General features: G+C 42.0%; 1 protein-coding gene across 11 annotated transcripts in view; it reads right to left on the bottom strand.

The window, feature by feature from the left end:
• CELF2 (CUGBP Elav-like family member 2) overlaps nucleotides 1-22,484 on the bottom strand; it is a 547,488-nt gene that overhangs the window by 227,882 nt on the left and 297,122 nt on the right. Inside the window, exon 1 of one of the 11 annotated variants that reach the window (XM_074538724.1) lies at nucleotides 14,994-15,382. The exons of 7 other annotated variants lie outside the window; for them this stretch is intronic. In XM_074538724.1, coding sequence (XP_074394825.1) covers nucleotides 14,994-15,067 — 74 coding nt within the window. In that variant the 5' untranslated portion in view covers nucleotides 15,068-15,382. Of the gene's footprint in view, nucleotides 1-14,993; nucleotides 15,383-22,484 lie in introns of those variants that run through there. 3 more of the 11 variants (XM_074538726.1, XM_005489260.4, XM_026794870.2) reach the window with 3 other exon arrangements.

The raw sequence follows: 22,484 nt of genomic DNA, 5'->3' as shown, positions 1-22,484 counted from the left end.
TCCCATCTCAAGAATACCAGCACTCACATTTCTGAAGTAGTTTAAATATCAAAGAGATCCCCCCAAAGACTTTTTGAAAGCCCAAGAAGACATAGTTTTGATTCCTCAGACAAGACTGAACAGGATTGCAACTGCATTTTGGATTCCAATGGAGAAACAAATATTCAGGAGGATGGCAGAGATGATAGAGATGATTTGTTGAGCAAATGTAATGCTGGGTGGTGTTGCAAGCAGAAAAAGAAAATACATTTCCATCCAGCCAGAGTTAAGATGGCAGACTTATGATAAAGAAGAAAGAGAGAAAAAATGATTCTTGAAAGGGAAATTGAAAATTATAGAAATACATCATAGTTCTTGGCCCTCAGGAGATGTGAGGTGTGAGGTGACATGGTGTGGAAGAACATCACACATACAAAGCAGGCAGAAACATAGAAATTTTCATCTTGACATAAATCCATAAAAATAATAAAAAATCATAAGAAATAAAAATAAAACCAATAAAAATCAATAAGAAACCAAGTGGGTTATTTTCACTAATTGGAATACAGCACCCTTTGATCTGTCCAGGTCTTGATATTATTATGTAAGAAGAAATTCCCACCATGATGCCAAAGTGGATTTAACTTCAGCAAAGAAAGTTGCTTCTGCTTCTTTACTGGAAGCAGCCTCTGCCAATGCTGAAGACAGCTCTGAGAATTCAGGAGCATTAAAGAGGCTAATGTACTTGAGCTTTGTTCTAATTACTTTTCTTAATAAGTTTTGCTGGACCACTAAGAATAGATGCCGTCCTGGGAACTCCAGCACTCAATCACTACAGTGTTCCTGGGCATAACTTGCAGCAATCAGGGAGCAGAACTTGGAGGCAGAATTACCAACTTGGGCAGCAACTGTGTAAAGTATGTCTCACTAGCTGTCCTTATTGTCACCTGACTGCAATATGATGTTTCCCAGAGCCCTTTCCACATAAATGTTAGATGGTCATAAACAGATACCTAATAAGACTCACACTGTTTCATCTAAATTATTTTTTAAATTGATTTTTAACAATAACTGTGAACCTAGGAAGGGCAACCAAAATATTACTTCCATTAGAATGATAAAAAACAACCAGCTTGAAAGAAGTGAATACACACTAATTTTAGTCCAGACTATTTGTGTTTCTAACAAAAAATTCCTGCATTTATTCTCATGGATTCAGGACCGTCCCTTATTTATCTATTTGTTAGCATTGATGTGATCATTCAACACCTTTATGTACACTTCTCAATGCAGTAAATAATAAAACCAATAACAGCATGTGCCTTTCTATTCAAAAGCATTTATCTCCCTTGCATTGGAGAAAACTCAACTTTCAGAGAACATTCAAATGCCCCCCTTATTGGAGGGAAAACCCTACTCAGAACTGAAGCTCATAAGAGAAAAATGAAGTGTTATAAACACTTATGAACACCCAAAAATGGGTGTTATGAACACAGGTGATTGATACACTGTGATTTCATTAATTTCTACTCTAAAAAGCATACTACAGGAGATCAGAATTAGCTGTCTCCAGCTGGAAACTTTTATTTAAGTTTCCAGTGCTTGTTTTACATAGAAAATCAAGGATATGTATTCTCCTTTCTACTTTTGGTCCTTCAGCTACTGGAATAAAGATGGTATCACTGATGTAGGGAAGAGATGTGTTATTGAGATGTGCAGTTTGAGCAGCAGCACTAAAACTCCTCAGTGTCCAGGAGAACATCATGAAAACATAATTTTCAGTATTGCTGTTTTCCTCCTGAAAAACATGGCTGCTCCACAGCATGGTGTGGTAGGATGTTTCTACACCCATGTTATGATCTGTCTAATAAATCTTCTAATGTTGCCAGTTGTGAATTAAATCTCAAACCCATTAAAATATTGTAAATAAGCAAACAGAGTAATTACTCCAACTTTATTTATACTGATCTGAATTACAAATTTTAGTTTGACTAGTTTCAATGGCAAGCTAGTAGATATAACAGCACTAGCTTGATTATCAAAAGGCCTTAATTTTCAGTGAAAATGCTCTACTGCAGGCTAACAGTGCTGGTTTCCTGTATCTGAAAGCTACGGTGCTGGGCCTTATAGTTTGATTTTTAGAAGCCTTATAATGAGGGTGGAGAGGATATACATTCCATTCTTCAGCTGCATTTTTGTTCCACAAAGACTGCAATTTTCAGTCTCTTGAAAATGTAATTATAGATAATGTTTGCATCAGTGGCAAGAACACAATGAGCACATGGGGCATGAAAACTCCACTCAAATCACATCCTCTTAGGTTACGAAGCTTGTCTTTTGCCAAGCATTTCAACAAGCTCATGTTCAGTATGAAAAGGATTGTGGTTTATACTAACCCCTACATACATTCTGCTTTCACTTTTCCCATTATTCTACTCATTGCATGGGGAACCTAAATAAACCAGAACAAAGATTAATTGGAGCTACTTCGAAAATTTGAGATCTATAAAGAAAATTTGAAACACAGTAGCTGAAAGTGTAGAGGTGCCCACCTCAGTACACCTTTTTCAAATGATCATGGCTTTTGCAGTTGCAAAAGTACATCTGGATCAGAACAAAAAGACAGGAAGTGAAAAGGTATCAAGGTTGCATGAGGGGAAGTCACTTGGAGACAAACCAACCAGCTTCAGTTTGGAAATGGGACTGAAGGCTGCTTCAAAGCTAACACGATCAAGAATTTCAGAAAGAGAAATCAAGCATTTGATTTGTTCAGAAGACCCAGATGAGTAAACTATTTTAAGGTAAAATAAAATATATGTATCTGATATTAAAAGAAACAAAACTGTAGCAGAGTTCTGCTTCATGTAAGTTAATTATATCTTAAGGAAAAATGATTTGTGCTTCTCTATTCAGCATCTACCTCAGTAGTGAACCAGAATCAGTCTGAGACACAAGTTATCTTGATTCTACTGTTGTGCTACTTTCAAAATATCCATCCCTTGGAGTGCCTTGAGCTCCTTGACTAAGAAAACAAGCCCACTTTCTAAACAAGGTTTTACACACAGAAAGAAGAACCTACACAGTGTCCCCAAGTCCCAGCGCAGTCCCAAGGCAGACCCAGAGCCTGATGCCACAGAATATTCCAACCAGCACCAGGGGTGAGAGCAGAGGGTGTTCAGCCAGCAGAGAACCTCCTCTATCTAAAGCCCACAATTTAACTGCAAGTGCTTTGATGCCATTAAACAGATCAAGATGACTTTTTAAAACAATTAACAAAAATAAAAATAGGAGGATAAATTAAGACCTTTAAAGCCCTGAAGGCAAATCAGGATAGCCCCACAAGGCATTGTTATCAGCCATAACCTTCTCTCCCTTTCCATAACTTTCTCTCCATTTCATAGAGAGCTGTGAAGCTGGGAGCCAGCACTTGCACTAATTGGGAGTCCTAGCATGCAGCTACCAAAATACTTGTCTTCCAGCAACCCCGGGGAGAAGCTCACAGTTGTGTTTCATAAGCAAAGAGGAGAATCAGACTTAAGCTCTTGTCACACTGAATATGTCCAATCAACATAAATTCTTTGTCTTTATTTGTTCGCGGTGCGTTTGGATCACAGATACAGAGCGCTCTGAAATCAAAGGGAGCCTGCCCATCGACTCAACGAGCTTTGGATTCAGTCCTTAATTTATTTATAACAGCCAGTCTTTCTGAGACCTGAATATTGGAGCTGATTCTAAACCACTCATTTTCATTGAGTTTTGCCACCAGTTTCATCGTATAAAAAGTCAAGTGCTTTGAGAAAAGGTTGCAATCTACTGAGGTCCCTGTGTCTTCCTGCAGTATCACGTACCATGGTGCTGTACATATTTACTATAAAGGAGAATGATGAAAGCCTCACCTAAAGAAGAAACTGCTCACACACAAGGTCTGTCAAAGCTTTGGGAGGATTGCTCAAAATGTAAATCCTACTGAGTCTAACCAGGTCTTCTTTCAGTGCTTGACATTCCTGGCTGAAACTCCCCAGCCTGTCACATGGAATTAACAGATGCCCTTGAGAAAGGCATGTTGCGTAGATCCACAGTGAATTGCATTGGGTAAGTAGGGCAACTTGTGGTTGTGGGAAAAAAGAAAACAATATGATAGTATTGTATTTGGTTCACAACTTGTAGACAAGACTGTTTTAAAAACAGAGCTGAGAGAACCTACTAAAACATCCACTACAAAAAAAAAAAAAGGCAAGAAAAATTCTTATACTTTGTCAAGTAACAGATCCCCAGAAGACCTAGAAAATCACAGTGACGGCTGATAACTCCAGTCTGCTGGGTCAAGGAACACAGACCAAAAAGGCTGGTCATGCTTTCTGAAATTTGAATCACTATCTGGATGGTAAGAATATAAAGTCATTAAGCATTCCAGATCTAAATTCTAGGTGGTTGTCTCCCAAGTTCAACAGATTTCTCTTACTTATCAAAGAAGGAAGAAAACAAAGTAAATGTTTTGCGGGTATTTGTAGGAACCTCATCTACCAGAGAAGCAGGGAAGGAATCACAGGGGTGTTTTTGTGGATATTGAAAGGATGGTGAAAAGGGAGAGAAAATCAGGATGGCTCTTCATTCACAAAGTAGAAAAGAGCAGGGCAGGCTTCTTGCTTGAAACATGGATGGATCAGAGAAGGCTGAAGGCTTCCAGCATTTTAAACAAACATAAGCTGGGCAAATTGCATATTTCAGGGACAGAGAAAAATATGGCATGAAGTGGTAAGAGACTGAAAAAAGAGTTTTAGCTATGTTGATGGATTTTTAAAGTGCTACATGCTATGCTTCTTCACTGATAAAAAAAAATCCAGCTAGATCTATAAGGGTTTTCATTATTTACAGCACATTATAGAATTGAATAAAAAGGCTGTTTGCTGTTCTTGGCAATGTGATTATTTGCTGTTAAATATTTACACCTTTTTTCCCCCCCAAGAGTTTTGGGAAAGAAGAGGGAAGTTGATTTATTTATTTTTAAGTTTCCATAAAGCCTTTCAGGTTCACATCCAGAAATTATCAGCAGCATTTTTGCATTTTCTGGGATCTGGGGCTTTGCTGAGCTTAAAAATAAAACCTTCATTCCTGTTAACACAAATGATGCTCCACTTTTTAAATATAACATTAATTTTAAATGATTATTTTCTCTGCTAAGTAATCCTGAATTTGCATCTTATATGAAAGCCTTGCCTAAATACATACCTTTTTTTGCTCCACAATATTCATTTTACCCAGAGGCCTGGCATCTCTTAACTCCAAATTCGCTCTGGATATGTGTCTTCAAACCAAACAGGAAAATCAGAGGCCTGAGTGGCTGAAGTCAGCAGCAGTCCTCGCTGCTGCCTTTCCCCACTTGAGAAGAAATGGAGAGCCAAGGGGTGCTCAGAGACCTTCAAATCCTCTGAAGGCCAGCAAAGCAAAGTCTAAGCATCCCCTGATGCAGAGGTGAGGACAGAGAGAGCAAAGAGGCACAGAATCAGCCAAATAGTCTCCAGCTCCTGCAGAGATTCCATGCAGCAATATGGGCATCTGAGCAAGCTGAAAATTGCTCCTTTCTGAATTCCAGAGTGTATCTCTTGCTACAATTGGCCTGCTGTTCATCAGCACAGACAAACTGAGGCTGCTGCAGGACCTCTTCCCAAATCCGATAATCCGTGCATGTGGGGGAAGAAGAAGTGACCTGAAGGAGCCTGTAACAATACTTGGAAAACACAGAAATCAGCCAGGGCTCTTGAAGACTCTTTGGGTCACATTAAGCCATGTAAGCTTGATGGAAAACAAGTCTCATTCCTCTGTGAATGCTGCTTTCAAAGGAAGGGTTTGCATGCTGCCTTACTTTCCAATGACAATGAGAAAGAACTCTTTGTCAACATCTATGTGGCCACACTGAAACAGTCACTGCAGGAAGAAGAAAGGCTCAAAAATACCCAGAATCAGACCCTAAATCATTATGTTGTGCAATACACACTAAAGCATATACAAAGCTTCATCCTATTCCAGTGAAACACCCCAGGAACAGCAAAGACATGGGAATGGCAAGAAGATACTGGAACCCTGAGCTTTTCCTATTCTATGCGGCCTTGTCTTGAAGATAAATAAATTTGGTCCACCAAGTGAGATACTAGGCTGCACTTAGGGGACAATGAAATCAGGCAAACCCAATTGTTTTAAAAATCTGTAATATAGTGCTGGACCTTCTTCAGCTATATCTGAGCAGAGTTATGAAGCTGCTGCATTTACTCTCTTCTCCACAGACAACAAACCAACTTAAAAGGGGAAGTTGTACTCTATCTTCTGCAGCCAAACAATAAAGATATCTGTGAAAGCTGAGAGCCCTCAGGCACTGAGATGAATCCTGCTCTCTGGCAAAGGGAAAAAGATTTGACAACAGGAGTAGAACCCCCCTGCCCCTACCTGAGATGTGTGAACATGCCTCAAAAGAATACCTGCCCAACTCAAACTGACTTATCTTCCACTTCATCATCAAGACAGGCACTCTGCTAGCAAGGTAGAACAGTGCCTGAAAAGTTATTTGCCTCATGTTTCCATGCTGAAGTTCACTCTGAGGCGAGCAATGAGAAAAAAGCTGCAAAACCCACGTACATGACTGCAATTCATGGCTCAGAGCTGGGCAGCCTGGCACGGGATGCAAAGCCCAGCATTATGCATTCCTCATTCAAGCCAAGCTCCTGGAAGCCCAGCGGAAGTTTGGCTTGAACAGGGACTACAGGCTATAGCTGGTAATAAAACATCAGATAATAGTGCTCTACGTGTCCAGAGAGGTGCTCTTTTTTCTACGAATTGCTTCACTTGTCATTGATTTTTCCACATCCTGCAAAATTAAATGCTAATTTTATTCCTTCTTCTTCCCCCTGGTCCCCTCCTACTCAATAGTGATCTCCAGGAGGAGCTGGCAACACAGAACCTGCCAGAAAAAGCCAGTGCTCACCTGGCAATCCTAAAAATTCAGTGCTTCGAGGAAGAAGTTGAACAACGTGGGTCAGACTAGGACAAGGGCAATGACTTCTGCAATTTTTTTGCTGGAGACATCATCTAGATTATCTGTGGTTATTCCTTAATTCAGCATTTCTGGCTTTCTGGTCAAATCTTTGAATATTTTCCCAATCAAGTTATTTTCTGGAATCAGTTTTAAAGACTAAATGCATATCTAAAGGAATAGTCACTGGGATTTCATTAATTCTTTTTTTTGTATCTCTGTTGGATTTTTTTTCTTGTTTGCTTGGTTTTTGCTTTGGACAGCAGGGGTTTAATGTCATTTGGATAGGGCCATTAGAATATGAGAAACTGGTTTCTAAGCGATAAGATCTTGGAAGAAAAAATGAAACTAAATTAAGAAAAAAATTGAAAGTTCATTTACTGACTAATGAAATTATCAGCTTTTTCTATATGTTAATAGAGAGACATTTCAGATAAAATGAAAGAGTATTTTATTTCCCTGGAAGACACAACAAGGGGATCAAATTCATTAAAACTCATGGTGAAATCAAGACAAACTCCAACCATGTAAATCACAATTTCTAGAGCATCTTGTATGAGAACAAGGTGCAGAACAGGGTTTTCTCCAAGCAATAGCCACTGGGCATGGAGTATGTTTGACAACATTTCAAACTCCTAATGCTTGTTCTACATTCCATCTGTGTTGAAATATAAAAAAAAATAAAAGCATTTATTGATAAAGGGCAGAACCAGATGTCTCTCTCACTAGCAATGAATTGCAGGCACAGGCTGACAGAGCCAAGCAATTGAATGAGCCAGAAAAAAAAAATAAAAGAGAAGAAGGGAATAGATCACTTGATTTTGTAGATTTTCAAATGCAGTTATCCTCTTCCAGAAGCTAATAATTTTCAACTACTGGGCCTGTTTCAGGCAAATGAAGTGCACTTATCTCACACTAGGCCAGAAACCATCACTGGACCAAGTGCCCCTGGAGTCAACAACACAAGTGGTGGGTCAAGCAAGCTGCGGATGTTTGGGTTTTTTTTTTTTACATTTCTGAGCAATTCAGTGGTGCAAAGCTTTTGAGGAGCAAGAAATGGGAAGAGCACTTACATATTAAGCAAGAAGACATTGTCACACCCTTGGAATAAGAGGATGATGGATTTTCATTATTTTTCAGGGTTATGAAACAAAAGATGTCTCTTGTCAGCTGTGACTTGCAATCAGACTGGAGCTGCTTCAAAGCACATTGGAGGAAGGAAGGGAGTGGAAGGGAAAGCACAGTACAACCTGGGACAGAAAGGGTCATAGTTCTCCTGTCACAGAGATACCCAGCTCCACATACCAGCTAGAGAGTGCTTGTGTCTGGATATTCCTCTAAAAATCTCCACTGCTGTCTAGGAGTGAGTAAATTTAAATGGACAGACACTGAAAAAGTTGTAAATTAATATGACAATGAATTGCTACCTATGACTGCTGGGACAGTGTTAGGCATTTCTGGCAGGACTACATTTTCCTTGTCACACTAACCCACCCAAAAAGAAAACAACAACAACAACAACAACAACAATAATAATAATGGGAAAAAATCAGTAGATCACTAACTCCATTTTCCTGAAAGAGCAATAGCTACATCTCTGGAATAACCACGGCTGTTAACATTAAAATCCCAGGGTAAGATCCACACAACAATTTAAGGAATGAACAGGGATGTAAAAATCACAAAGCAAAATTCTCAGGTTGCTGTTGCTGCTGTTTCCCTGGCAAACCTGAAGTGGCTCACTATGCATAGGCTGAGGGGAAATCAAGGACATAAATTCCCTGCATGCTCCTCTGCAGGGGATGAGTCCATCCCTGATGCAGAGGGGAGCAGGGCACAGCTGGACACAGCTGGGCATGGTGTCTCCTTCCAGGGCAACCTGGACACAGCTCTCTGCTTCCAGAATAAACTAAGCAGAAGTGGGCAGGAGCACATCCCTTCCAGCCTAACCACAGGCATGGACTAAGTCTCTCCACAGTGCTAAGCCCTAAGTGCTGCCCTCAGCTGTGATAACATGCTGCCTCTGATAGTAAGTGATGGGTAAAGTCACAAAGTATGGCCCAGGAGGCTGGTGCAGGATCTTCCTCACAGCTCTTACACCAACTCCTGTTTCAGAGCATCGCTTTTGAACTTGACTTTAAATATTGCCACCATTTGGCAGGCAAGGGAGAAACCATCCCAGGGCAGAGAACACACTCAAGATACTCAGCCTTCTTCAGCTGAGTCGTAAGAGGCAAGAGAACGCAGCTGTTCTCATCCATAGAAACTATTTTTTTATATTTGTGTAAATGGAAAGAAAAAAAAATCACCAAACAGGCACTATTGGTACAGTAGGCAACTCCTTTGTGAATTGGCTCATTTAGGCATTCATTTAAACACAGTAATTAAGATTTAACACAAAACAGAAGCTGCTTTCAGATGTCATTTTGAAGGCCAGATGATCTCCTCTTTATTAATATTATAATTTTAAACTATTGTCAGCTGAATTTTCAAGAATCAAGCTGTGAGCAAAGAGAATACACTACTGAAGTGTGTCCTATTTACGTAACCCAGTCTCAATGAAAATGAGAGATTGGTTATAAATCTGTGATACAGAGGATGGAGAGCTGCACCACTAAATCTCAGGGTGCTTCATCTGGACGTTAGGAGGGAATTTATACCTTCAGCATCTGCCATTCACCTTTTCTATTTAACACCATATGGAAGAACACAACAGCATTTAATACAACATATTTCTGAAAACCTTTAAAAACCTTTATGAGAAAACCAGCAGCTTACTGCAAATGAAAAATGAAATCCTGAAGGGAACACAAGCCCTGCTCCTCCTTTCCACAGCCACAGAGAACGCAGGAATGCGTTGGAAAGCAATTAAAGTATGATGATTCTAAAGGGGAATAATTATTTCACAATTACTTGAGAACATTACATTTATTGCTCCAATTAGTTTTTATTTTCCAAATAGGCATTCTTGTTCCTGCATTTTTCTTGTACCTATGAAGGTTTTTCTTGTTCTCCCACTTCTTTGCTAAGGAAAACTCAGCCTTGCTTTCTACATATATTCCCTTTTTTGTGACTTTAGCCTCTGGTTAACCTTGCCCTGCCACCAGTTTGTTTTAATCAAAGGAAGTAATGTCAGGAGATGCAACATACTTTGCAACTATATGAACACACAAAAAATAATCCCCTATAGGAAACAGTGTGTGGAAATGAAGAAAAAAGAAAGGAAACCAAAATGTTGCCTCTCCACTTTAGAAGGAAATAAGTTTTTATTTGCTTAAACTATAAAACAATTATTTCTCTGTAGAATATTGTCTTGCCCAAGTGTACTCTTTGTATTCCAGGTGCTTTTAAAAATGAAAAGACTTTGTACACCTTTCCCCTGTATCGATTTGGTCAAACATTTTTATATTAATCCATGAATTAATCATGAAATTTGAACAGTCCAAATGCTCATAAGATATCAAACATCCTAAAATGCCAATGAAATATTTAGAGTTATCAAAGTTGTTAGAGCAATCATAACTGATGATTAATTTGGATGATGAATACGTGTGGGGGAGGCTTAAAACTTGTGAGATCGTATCATAGGAAGTGAAAGATATATTTAAATATTGATGTGCTGAGAATTATCGTAGGTTAACTTCTGAATGAGATTCTAGAAAAGATGATGGGGAGAAGGACACCATGAAATTGTAATTACTTAATAGACATCCAAAGATTTATTTTCCTTTCTGAAGCTCCTTGGCACTAGTCAAAAATTTTCTTCTTTTTTTGCTTTGCTTTTCCTCAGTACTGGCCCAAGGAATCTGTCACACAAGTAATTTACGTAAAAGTCATATTACTTAAAATAAAGCTATTACTGAATCAAAGATAGAATAAAGTGCCAGTATAAAGATGAGATTGTGGTCTTAAAAATGCCTGTCTATTTTCAGTTAGGAAATCATGATTTGATATTCTGGATATAAAAAAGACCAGAGTGAAAAATTTTTTCTTGACAGGATGTTGAGTTTCCTTCCAGTTAAGTTTAAAAACATAAATTTGTTCTCTCCAGCTTTTGCTAAAAAAAAAGTCCTATATTGCAGATTTACTGCAGAAAATGAAGTTCTAGATTTTAAAATGCAAGCATGTCCTGTGAATGATGACATTTCTTATTTACTAAAGAGCAAGTACAAACAAAAAGTATCAAAAATTGATCTGCACTGGCTTTTTAATCAGCATATTGCATGTATATCGGATTTGGTCTCATTTTTGATTAGAACAGAAAGAAATTCAAAAGCTTCATATTTTTTCACATTACTGCCCAGTAACCCCTGCAGTTTCATGCACACTGTTGAAGCATAATGTATTTTATTGGCATTAAATCCAGCTACCAAAAATTAAAGTAAAATTTGAGTTTGTTTCAGTAGTAACAAACACTGATACTCATTTACATGAAAGGTAATCCCAGGCACTGAAATGTGGAATGGAAAAATCTTCTGTGGTATTGCGGAAATCAACATGGGGGGTTACAACGATGAGGATTTAATCCTCAAAGCAACCACTTCACAATCATCCAGTTGGCATGTACATGTGAGCCAGTGAAATCAGCAAATTACATTGAACTCAGATTTTATAACCTCACCTAGTAACCATTAACCCTCTCCTACCCTGTCCAGATCCGCACACACATTTCATCTGTATGTTTCACCTACGTGCTTCTGAGTATTTTCCTCAGAACTGCCTCTTCCCCACAGTGCACAACAGCGGTCAAACAATTCCTGATCCTTCCCAGAGCACTCACCAAGCAGGGCTCTTTGCAGGCATTTACCATGGTTAGAGCATCCAGCTTGCCATCTGTCCTCAAAAACAGAAGTTCATGCATTTTTATGCTTCATATCCTAGAGTATCTATTTTCCAATGACATGTCATTAATTAATTTTTACTAGTAAATTGCCATTCAGTCACTAACCAGGTACACTGATGCCATGCATACAGTTTAATTATACACAGTCATGCTCAATGTATCTGATGTTCTATTTTATTCCTGTTTAGCTATAGAGTAACAGCAGCAAAATTTGAAAGCAAGCAGCATTTAGGAGTCATTAACATTCTCACAGAGGTAAAAGCATTTTAACTTTGCAATTATCAGGCTGGCAGTTGACTTTCACACTAGGTATGCACTGAAAGTTATTCCTTGAAAAATCCCCTTTTTCTCTCTCATTGAAATAATGGATGATTCTGAAAATAAATCCCTTTACAAATATTTTTTTAATGTGCAAAGAAGAAGTGCAAGTGATATTGTATGCTACCAATTCCCCAAAACATCTGATAAGCCACCAGCGAATTAAAAAAAAATCTAGTTTTGCCAATTTGTGCTGCGAAAGAAAAATGTTACACGTATATTTTGCTAATTGCCTTGCTCTAAAATAAGCAATTCCTCTCTGCTAAGGAGTGAACTGAGCTGCACGGAGTGGCTGGAGCAGATGGCGAGGTTAAAAGTTTTGTGCAGCGTGGTAACTCGGAGCGCGCTCTCGGATGCTCCGCTAACGCTGCTGGCGGCTCCCGCTCGCCTGGGGGGGCAGCTCAAGGGGAAGGGGCTCGTGTGCCCCTGACCCCTGATGCGTAATCAAACTGCATCCTCGGCAGCACTGATTAGCCCAGAGAGCTGGGGACTTGCACATAAATATATGTCACCACTTGGCCAAGAAGGACGAGATAAGGATGGTTTTAAGCAGCGGAATAGCAGAGTATTAGAAAGGCAGTGCAGCAAAGCTCTCACACACAGCATTTAGTTTCAGGACTATTTTTGTTAGGAATAGAAGCTCCCTGAGTTCATGGCAATTTAGCCTCAATATTAATTTGCATGCATGACACAGGATCCCTTGAAATCACACCATCTCCACAATTAGATCAGCAGCAAAGCAAGGTTTGGCTCGTACAAGGAAGCACATCACATCACGACCACTGATGATACAGGAGGTAAAGTTTTTTTTTCCTTCAAGAGATTACTTAGTCACCCCTCCCCCCCAAAAATGCCAACCCTACAAGTATGTGCATTTAACAACTCCATTATCAAACTTTTGCCTTTCAAGATCCACTTAGGAGCTGACATTTCTCTAGACTAATTTTTGTATCTTTGGACACACATTAAGCTCTGCGTCTAATGAACACTGACTGTGTTTCAAGCTGTGTTAAGATATATTATGGATGCTTCACAGAGAAAAGGAGTATGAAGAGAGCAATGCAGAAGAAAGAGTTTGACGTGGTACTCTCCCACCTCGAGGGGCAAATTGGAGATAAAGTTATATAAGCTTAAGTGACAACAGGGAATCATCAGCCACAGCTAATAGTGCCTTTGAGCTTGGAGATGTTTGTTAGCAGGATCTTTTCTGACTGCCTGGAAGGACAGCAGGTAGAAAGTCTAATCAAAGCTGAGATGATGAAAACAAGGGGAAGTTTGGCTGTGGCAGGTCCCTATAGAGGGCTGCAGAGCAAGAGATATCAATGTTCAGCTGCTACTTTGTACCCTAACGGGCAAACCTCTGCGACTTCTCTGCAAAACGGCAGAAATTGACAGCGCTTGTACCAAAACCGACTAATGCCAATAAAATCTGGGATTTCACAACAGGAAGAGCAAAACACAGCACAGAACACTTTTGAATCTAAGATCAGAAATTTAAGACAAGAGGCAGCATTTACAAACTGAGCTGTCCTTCAAAGACTGTATAAAAAAGTGTAAGTCACCAAGTAGCTTCCCCCTGACTCCTGCCCCTCTCCCACACACTCACTAAACCTCAGCTGTCTGAACAACTGGCCACTCCTGAATGACTCCGTGCAGAACACTGCTGGTGCAAGGGAAAAGCATTCCACCTCAGAGAAAGTTTGGTTGCCAGTAAAAAAGGCAATAAAAGTCCGAATAGCCCTAGATGGGGGCACAGTATGCAACCTGATTTGTGCAAATTGCAGGTGACACTCTCTGCTGCACATACGGGTTTATTTACACTTGTAACTTAAGTGCTGCCTCAACCAGAACAGCTTCAGTGCAGAGTCAACGCCAAAGCCTCTCGCTTCATTCTAATGTAACTCAAACCACGTTTGTCATCCCGATGAAAGAAGAAAAAGCAACAAAAGATATTTTGGATACTGTAAAACAATGCAACACAGTCCTCCCACTTCGTATCTTTCAGCAGATGTCTATCTCATCATTTCTAGCTTTTACTTTTTCGTACAAGGCTTAGGTTACCTGAAAATACCTGCCAATTGGCAATGCCCAAGAGAATGATAATAGAAACTTTCAGACCGAGATTAACAGAGCAGAGCCGGGCTAGGGGAATACTTCTCCTTCTGAAATTCCAGCATTCTGGAAGCTCCTTCCAATACATCCCATCCCCACTTCAACTGCATGTAAAACAACCATCCTCACCCTAATTAACACTCGCTGTACCAGGCAGCTGTCGGGGACGGTATGGGGGGGGGGGGGGGGGGAACCAAACAAACAGCCAAATCCTTGCGTTCAGCCTGGTACTCCCAGTGGATGCTTAGTATTTAATCTGAATTTGAAAACTGATGAAAATCTGCGGGGGGGTGGGGGTGGGCATTTTTATTCTGCCGGGCTGGGGTGATAAGACACGGGTGGGTCCGGGCTGGCTGCAGGGGACAGGTGCCTGTGGAGGGCTCCGCTGGGCACGGAGGGGAGAGCGCTCAGCTACGCGCGACCGACGCGCGTTTCTCCACGTTGCATCATCATCATCAGCGGCAGCCGAAAACCCCCCGAGCCCGCCGGCACCGACCTGCGGGACGCTGAGCACCCCGGGAGGGGGCACGGCACGGAGACCACCAAGTGACTTGGGAAAAGAGGGGGTGGCTGGGGGTACGAGCCCTCGTCCCCTCCCGCGGAAGGGCGGGCGGGCGGTGCGGGTGGGAGCCGGCCGGAGCCGGGGCTCGGTGCCGGGCGGTACCCGGAGCCGGGGCGGGGTGGGGGGGAGCCGGCGGCAGCCCCGCCGCCACTTACATTCTGTCAGAGACCAGCAAGCGGCCGTCGACCATCATCTCCGGAAGGAAATCCAGCTTGAACGAAGAAGTCATGCTGGGCTCCGGGGGCGCCGCGGCGGTCGGCGGGAGGATGCGGCGGGGCGCGGCGGATCCCACAACTGCGCCGGGCGGCGGAGCGGCAGGCACAGGTGCGGAGGCCTCCCCGCGGCAGCCGCCAGCCCCGGCAGTTGTCACATTTCTCTCCCCCTCTCGGTTTTTTCCGCCAATCCCCTCCGAAATCGACTGCTGAGGCAACTGTCGGTGGAGCGCCAGGTGCTGAGCGGGGAGGCGGAGCCATCTCCCCGCTGCGGCTCCCCGTTAACCCCTGCGCCCCCGCCGCCCCGGGAGAGGCCTATCGCCGCCGCCGGGCCGGGGGCTGCCCGCCCGGGGCTCCGTCGCTCCGCCCGGCCCGGCTCCAGGGACGGCCCGACCCGCCCGGCGCCTCCTCAGCGCTGCCCGGCCCCGCGGCCGAGCGGGGTGAGCCGAGCCCGGCGGGGCAGCGGCCCCGGGGCGGGCACTGCCCCCTCACACGCCGGGCACGGCTCCCTCACACACCGGGCACGGCTCCCTCACACACCGGGCATGGCTCCCCGCAGCGCGGCCGGAGCCAGCCTGGGGACACTGGGGGTATTTAGTCAGGGTCTGGGTGCAGGCTCGCTCTCCACTCAAACTCCTGCCATGCAGACCTTGGCAGTGTTTTAAATGCTCAGAGTGATGTTACTGGCTGGCGAGAGAGTGGTAGTAACTCTGTCCTCGCTGATCAGAAAGAGGGATTTGAATAACTAATGACGGCAAATCCTTTCTCGTGGCTGTAACCTCCCCAAAAACCCGCTCCCAACCTCGCTGCTCTCAGAGTTGGCCGCACTCGGAAGTGTCACCACCAAGACGCGCACAAAATTCCACACATACAAATAGCTGGAGGCCCCCCCTCCACGCCACCGCCCCCTGAAAATCTGTATAAATTTTCCTTTCCATCTCCAAGACCTACTTGCTTCAATACAAAGCCGCTCTAGGCGAAAGTATATTAACATATTTACGAAGATTACTAGGTGATCTGAGCAGTCTAGACAGACAGAACGTTCCTCTCCATTGTGTGCGCTTCTCCGTCTGAATCTCTCTCTAGGTTTTATAATTTGATTTGTTATGGATAATCAACACTTGTAAAAAGTAGCAAATGCAAATTAAAACCTACTATGCTTAAACTTTTCAAAGAGCATTCTAATATAAAGCTAAATTGCCCTATAAAAATGCGTTATCAGTCAGGCCAAGTTTTATTTAAATTTTGACCATTGTTGACTTGATAGGGAAAAAAATTACAGAATGGGCAGGTTTTTAGAGTCCAGTTTATTGCACTAAGCAACTTTCCAATTTTAAACAGTTAAAAAGGAAGAAAACCCCCTCAGGCTGCTAAAATTTTTGCCTACTTTGCAAGACTAAAGAAAGAAAAGGTTCACTTGGCCCTCAGCATAATCCCCGTAGGACAGCTGCAATCCTGAACAGATATCTATAGTGTTATTAATCTGCTCTGCTCTATATGTTCACATACTGTCCTCGTCACCATGGCACCTAAACATCCTCCTAGAAAGGCACAAAGCAAAGCTATGGCTCCTTTTTACTGAATTCATGGTGATTCCTTTACGCCACCCATCCATCACAGCACAGGACTGACTGCACAGTGGATAAAAAAATTAAGTGCAAAGTCCAAATGAAAGGAGAAACCAGCACAACTTTCTCCAGCTGGATGCAGCCACCTGGTCTTTGATCTGAGGCCTCCATGGTGGTTAATCCGGCCCAGAGCAGAGTTGGATTAACTTTCAATTTCAAAATCTTGCCACTGCAGAAGGGACAGGTTTTAGCTCAGAAGAAATGCGGGCAGCTCAGTGAGGACGAGGATATTCTTTTAACTAAGAAGTCTCCACCCCCACTTCGCCCTGTGCGGATGGATCTGCACCTCTTCATCACGAGTTTTTTTGGTACCTGCTAAATCTAAGGGGCTTCAGTCTCACCAGCCTGTCACTTCTAAGGACCACAGTCCCACTGCTGCTGACTGAAAAGTAAATCCACGCTTCGCACAGGATGCAAGGAGGGAGGAGGAGAGAATCACAAATAATGTAGCTTAAAATCTGCATATAGAATAGAGAGATCCTTATAAATTTGCTCCATTATGCAAGGTGTAAGTGCTTAAAAATGCTTCATTAAAACGTATGTTCTTTTGAAATATTTATTTTCCTTTTAATTACATGTGAATTAGCTGGAAGAAGCTGTAGGGAAGCCCTCTTACTGACTTAAGCCTTCTCAGCAGTTTGTTAAATTCTAGCCTCAAATCCCTTGAGGGAATAGTGGATTCAAAGCAGCTTTTAATCATACTATAAGGAGGGTGAAGTAGTATGTAAGTAGGTCATAGAGAAAGCATTACAAGTGCATAGGTTATTGCTTTATTTAACAACTACAGTGTAACACACTTTTCAAAGCACATTTGCTTTTGCCATTTAAAAGTTAGAAGCAGGAACAGGGTCAAATGCAAAAAGGAACCCTTTCCATAGAAGATACCGAGATACGACTCAAGGAGAGCTTAGAGGGAAAAACTGCATTCGAATAATTTGGTTCTCAAACATAAATTATGTAGTGTCTGTGTATGAATTAACTCTCAATGGCAGAGGGTAAGTGGCAAGAAACAAAAAATCCTGATTGTTTCACACACTGTTACAGGCTTAGCTCTGTTATTTGTAACATTAATGTCAGATTCTTGACTAGCACATGTGTGCAAAATAGCAACTTTTATTAAAAATTAAGGGAAAAGTGGAAGCTCTGATGTGTCGCTACAGTGCAGAGGGAAATGGGAAGCGAGAGTGGCAAGTGAAACTGCATTTATTTTCACAGCATAAATCAGACAATGGCTCTAAACACTGGCTTAGAGGAGCTGCATTATTGCTGCCCGCCAATATTAAGCTTTTTCAACTGGTGGAGCATGTGGCAGTTTTGAGGGAGGAACCTAGAATTTGGAATGATCAGTTCTGGGGCTTTAATCCTATTCCAGCTACAAATGCTGCCTCCTATCCCCCCTCCCCTCATTTCAGAGGCCCAGACCCTGTTTGGCTCATTTACTCTGTGTCCCTCAGTTTCTCCATCCGTCTGAGCAGGGCAGATGAAGCAGTTCCAACTCACCTTTGCAGATTAGTCACCATTCAAGAAGCTTTTTAATCACAGTGCTACATACAATTTCTCCAAACAACTCAGCCTTTGAAAATTGCACATCTCTTGAGAGAAAAAAAAACAAAAAACAGAAAGAAACCCCAAAAGTTCAGCTGCAGAAGGCCAGGATTGAGTGAGTGTACACTTGGGTGTATGAGCTCACTCTGACATCACTGCCTGTGGCTTCTTCAGTGAGTGACAAAGAGAGCAGACACCCCCTTCCTTTCCAGACCCCAGAGCCAAATCCAGTGTGGAGCTCACATCACATCCCCCCTCCAGACCCCCTCCTCACCCTATAATTAATTGCCATTCTTCTAATCAACTTGCCCCCAAGTTTTGGGCCAAGGAAATGCTACCGTTGGAAGCACTTCAAGGGAAAGTTTCTGAATGACTTCACTCTCTCCCAAGCCTGCAAGGCAGTATGAAGAGAGTTCAAATCCTCTGCTTTATTCCCCCCTAAGCCAATGAACATGCTTGGGATTCAGCTTATCTCTGGCATCAAAGCAAGTTTCTAACAGAGGCAGCAGAAGCAGAGCTCAGTGGCGGGCGCTGTAAATTTGGAGCGGGCTCGAATGACTCCAGTGGAATCACTCAGGATCTTCCACTAATGCGAGGGGGAGCAGGAATCTGGTCCAGCTGGGGTTGGTGAATGCAAACGAGGTGGTTGCTGTCTTCCACAAAGAAATAACCTTCCAGGCAAGCTATGGAAGCCTGGAAGTAGTGGTGTGACTAAGAGCTGGCAGTGCAGCATTTTGGTTTGTGTAAGGGGATGTGAGCCTACCTGCCTATAAGGGAGGGAGCCCATCAGCCTAAATCTTAGTAGCAGATTTCTGGAGGGGCAAGAAGGGAAGGGGGCCTGAAACAGCAAAGCAAAGCACACAAGCACTTGGGCAGGACTACAGAATGGTGTAAAAATCTTTAACAACTAGAGCAAAAAGTAGTGCATTTCCGTGATTGGTAAAAAGTAATAGGTGCAATTCTACACCATTTTACCATTTGTGATCACCTGGAACAAAACTGTCTTTGTCAGTGATGTCTAATACTGGAATAAAAATTTGAATTATGGAACCTTAACCTTTCAGTAAGGATTTTGTACTTACAAAACCAAACACACAACAGTCTTCCACTCATTTTGAGGAATAAAATAACTTGCTTATAACTGAAATCCTTTTAAAAAGAAAATTAAAATATTGATTAAAGCTGATCAATGAATTTTAAGTGTTTAAAATAGTGCTTGTGAGGCTCCCTCCGCTTCCGTAGGCTACTGTAGCTCATCAGTAATCTTCAGAAATAAACGTCATTTAAAATTAGTCCTGTGAAAAGGTCCCTCAAATTAAGCATTTCTAGAGCTTTCACTTGAAGCGCATTGATATTATGTAAACTTGGTTGCTATAGTAAAACTTCCCACTCACTTCTCTTTTTTTTTTCCCTTCCTATTTTATACCAGTGATGAGGTGATTTCATCCCACTGTGGGTAAAGGGCCTTTGTTCCCTTTTGTGGGTAATAACTCAATCTTTCCTAAAACAATTAGGCAACAAATCATGGCACAGGGCAGATGCTACATGGAATGGGGGGTTTTTTGGAAAGGCCTTCAATTTAGAGAAACACTCTCCTTTGTGAACAGCACCAGCTACATGGGACAGTCAATGATCACCCTCAGGTCCAATCCAACCTCTGCTCCAACTGGGCTGCTCCTGAGCTCAACACTGCATTTGGAGAATACTGAAGGAAAGTAGAAAAAAGCAAATTTTTGCAAGACCAAGTCTTCCTGTCCTGTTGTTTGTTTGCAGTCCTATTGAAGAGCATTACTATTGATCCACAGGTGTTACCTTTGCGTTTAGTGCCTTGTGCATATAGACACAAGACCCAAGCTTTTGTCAGCCCAGTCTGATCTTGACTTGGTTACAGACATTATTTTTTTCATTTTTCTTTCTTTTTTTTTTCTAATGGACTACCTTATCTTCTCACCTGCTAACTATCAACAGCCACTACCCAAAAAGGAGAGAAACTGCGGTACTGCAAGCACTAGGCAGATGTGATTTCCTGCTAGAGGGCAGACATGTTATTTGTGGTTAAAAAAAAGACACCTTTCCAAACAAGCCTGGAAGAGGAAACTGAATAGTCTTGGATTTGGCTGTTATATTATCTTCATGTGAAAACCTATGATTTAGGGTAGGAGAAACCACACATCTCATTCTCTTGTCTGCGTTGCTCCGTCCTCTCAATATGCACCTATTCCTTCAAGGAGCAGAGGAAAAATCCCACTGTAAAAAAACCCTTCCTCCCTGCCATCTACACCCACAGAAGACACAAAAATTTATCTGATTTTATATAAATTTGAGTTTTCTGGAGATTTTGCCATTCTGGTTATTGGGAAAGAAGCAGGATGAGGTAAATAGATGATGAGGATGGCCTGGATCAGGAGGTGATGCTGGAGGGCATCTCCAACTCCAAACACCATAGGCAAAGATAAGTGTGAAGTTCTAATGTGGTATCAGCAAAGAAAGAATGTGGATGAGGGACATAAAAAGAGACAAAAAGCCAAAAGGAGACTTATTTTTATAAACAAAATGTAAAGACATCTGAGGGGTTTATTACAATATCTGCATTAACCTACTGCACTCCACTTCTAGCAGCAAGATCCTTTTGAGCTTAACCTTCATCCTCACTTCTACCACGTGTTTCTCTTTCTTTTGCACTGCAAATGATTGGATTTCACCTTAAACACAAATTGTGGCATCTTAAAGGTAGGAAATTTCACAGGTCTCCTTTTTTCATTTGTTCATGAGGTACCTAGCATACATGTCAATCCTCAAAACCAGCAATCACCTTGAAAATATGCAGAGTAGCTATCCTTGTTTCACAGACAGAAACCATGAAATATCAGACATGAAGGACAGAAAGAAAAGGCTCCTGCAGTAACTATAAGGCATTTGGATGTGCAGAAAACTGCACCATGCCTGGTTTTAGTAGTTTGAGGATTTTCCCCCTTAAATTAACAGTGTAAGAATTGCCACATAAGGCGGATCAAAGGGTGCGCCTAGCCCATGACCCTGCCTCTGATCAGGGATGGAAAGAGAAAAAGCATGAATATGGCAGGTGATCCTTCACACCTTCCAGGAGCTGGTGGCTGAGGGACTTCCTAGAGTCAAGAATGGCATCTGAACCAAGATGTTTAACAAGCTCAAGTCACTGATTCAGTTTTCCCACAAATTCTCTGTCTGAAAGGAACATTGATGAAGTCACATGATTATTTTTCCCAGAGATACCTGTTAACTGTGCTGTTCTTAACAATTTCAGGGATTTGGGGCTCAGCACAACAAAGAAGAACATTGATTTTCTTTTCTGAACCAAATCATTTAACCAAAATTACTGTTTAAAATACAATGTTTCACTTTGAAATGTCACAATAATTCATCTGCAACTTTTAAAGATAAACTCAACCCCTTGATGCAGGAACTTTGCAAGGGACAAGTGCTGGAACCACGAGGTTCCTGGGGCAGGCATCTAGTTAGGCATTGTTTTGTGAGAAAGGCTCTTTAGGAAAAATTTTGGTCACTTTGGATTGCTTTATTAAGGGGTGGGGGTTAACTGAGTTTAATGTATGTTCATAAGCCGTGCACAGACAAATCTCCATATGATTCATTGGAGCAGCACTGCAGAACACCTGGTGTTGCCAATGCAGTTCTGTTAGTGTTTTGTTATTTTTAAAGGGGGTTATATAACTCTCTCATTAAAATTAAATGTGGGCTGAAATGATGCAGGCAAATTCTCAAGCTTCTGAGTGAGCTTCTTCCTCACAGTTTAGCAGAAGATAAATCTTTTTTAGGCAGAAGAGAAGGAAAATGAAATCAAGAGGTTGTACCATTGAATTTAGAGTCTCTAAAATTTTAAGTTTTCTGATAATTCTCTGTTTCTTTTCTAGAAGCCCTCAATCCCTCAGATGCTGACCTGCAGCTTCCAGGGAGGGCAGGTGCTGGATTTGAATCTTAATTTCACTCTGTTGCACAGCCATCCTATCATCCACAGGTATCTGCACGTGCAAGGTTCAATTTCCAGATGATCTGTGTTTGAACACCATTACTTTTCCCTCCTCTATTTGTAATTTCCCCTGTCCTCTCTCTGATTTTCTGGATTTTTTTTTCCCCCTTCCTCAAACTCTCTGCTCTCTCCCTCCTGGTGACAGACTGTTGTCTGGCATCCTCAAAGGCTGCTCTTGAGGATGACCTGCTGATTTGCTGCCATGGGAACTCCCGAGCAAGGACAGCATTTACCCCT

The sequence above is a fragment of the Zonotrichia albicollis genome, chromosome 4, assembly GCF_047830755.1.
Source record: "Zonotrichia albicollis isolate bZonAlb1 chromosome 4, bZonAlb1.hap1, whole genome shotgun sequence".
Classification (NCBI taxonomy): domain Eukaryota; kingdom Metazoa; phylum Chordata; class Aves; order Passeriformes; family Passerellidae; genus Zonotrichia; species Zonotrichia albicollis.
This window is presented reverse-complemented; position numbering and strand designations above follow the sequence as displayed.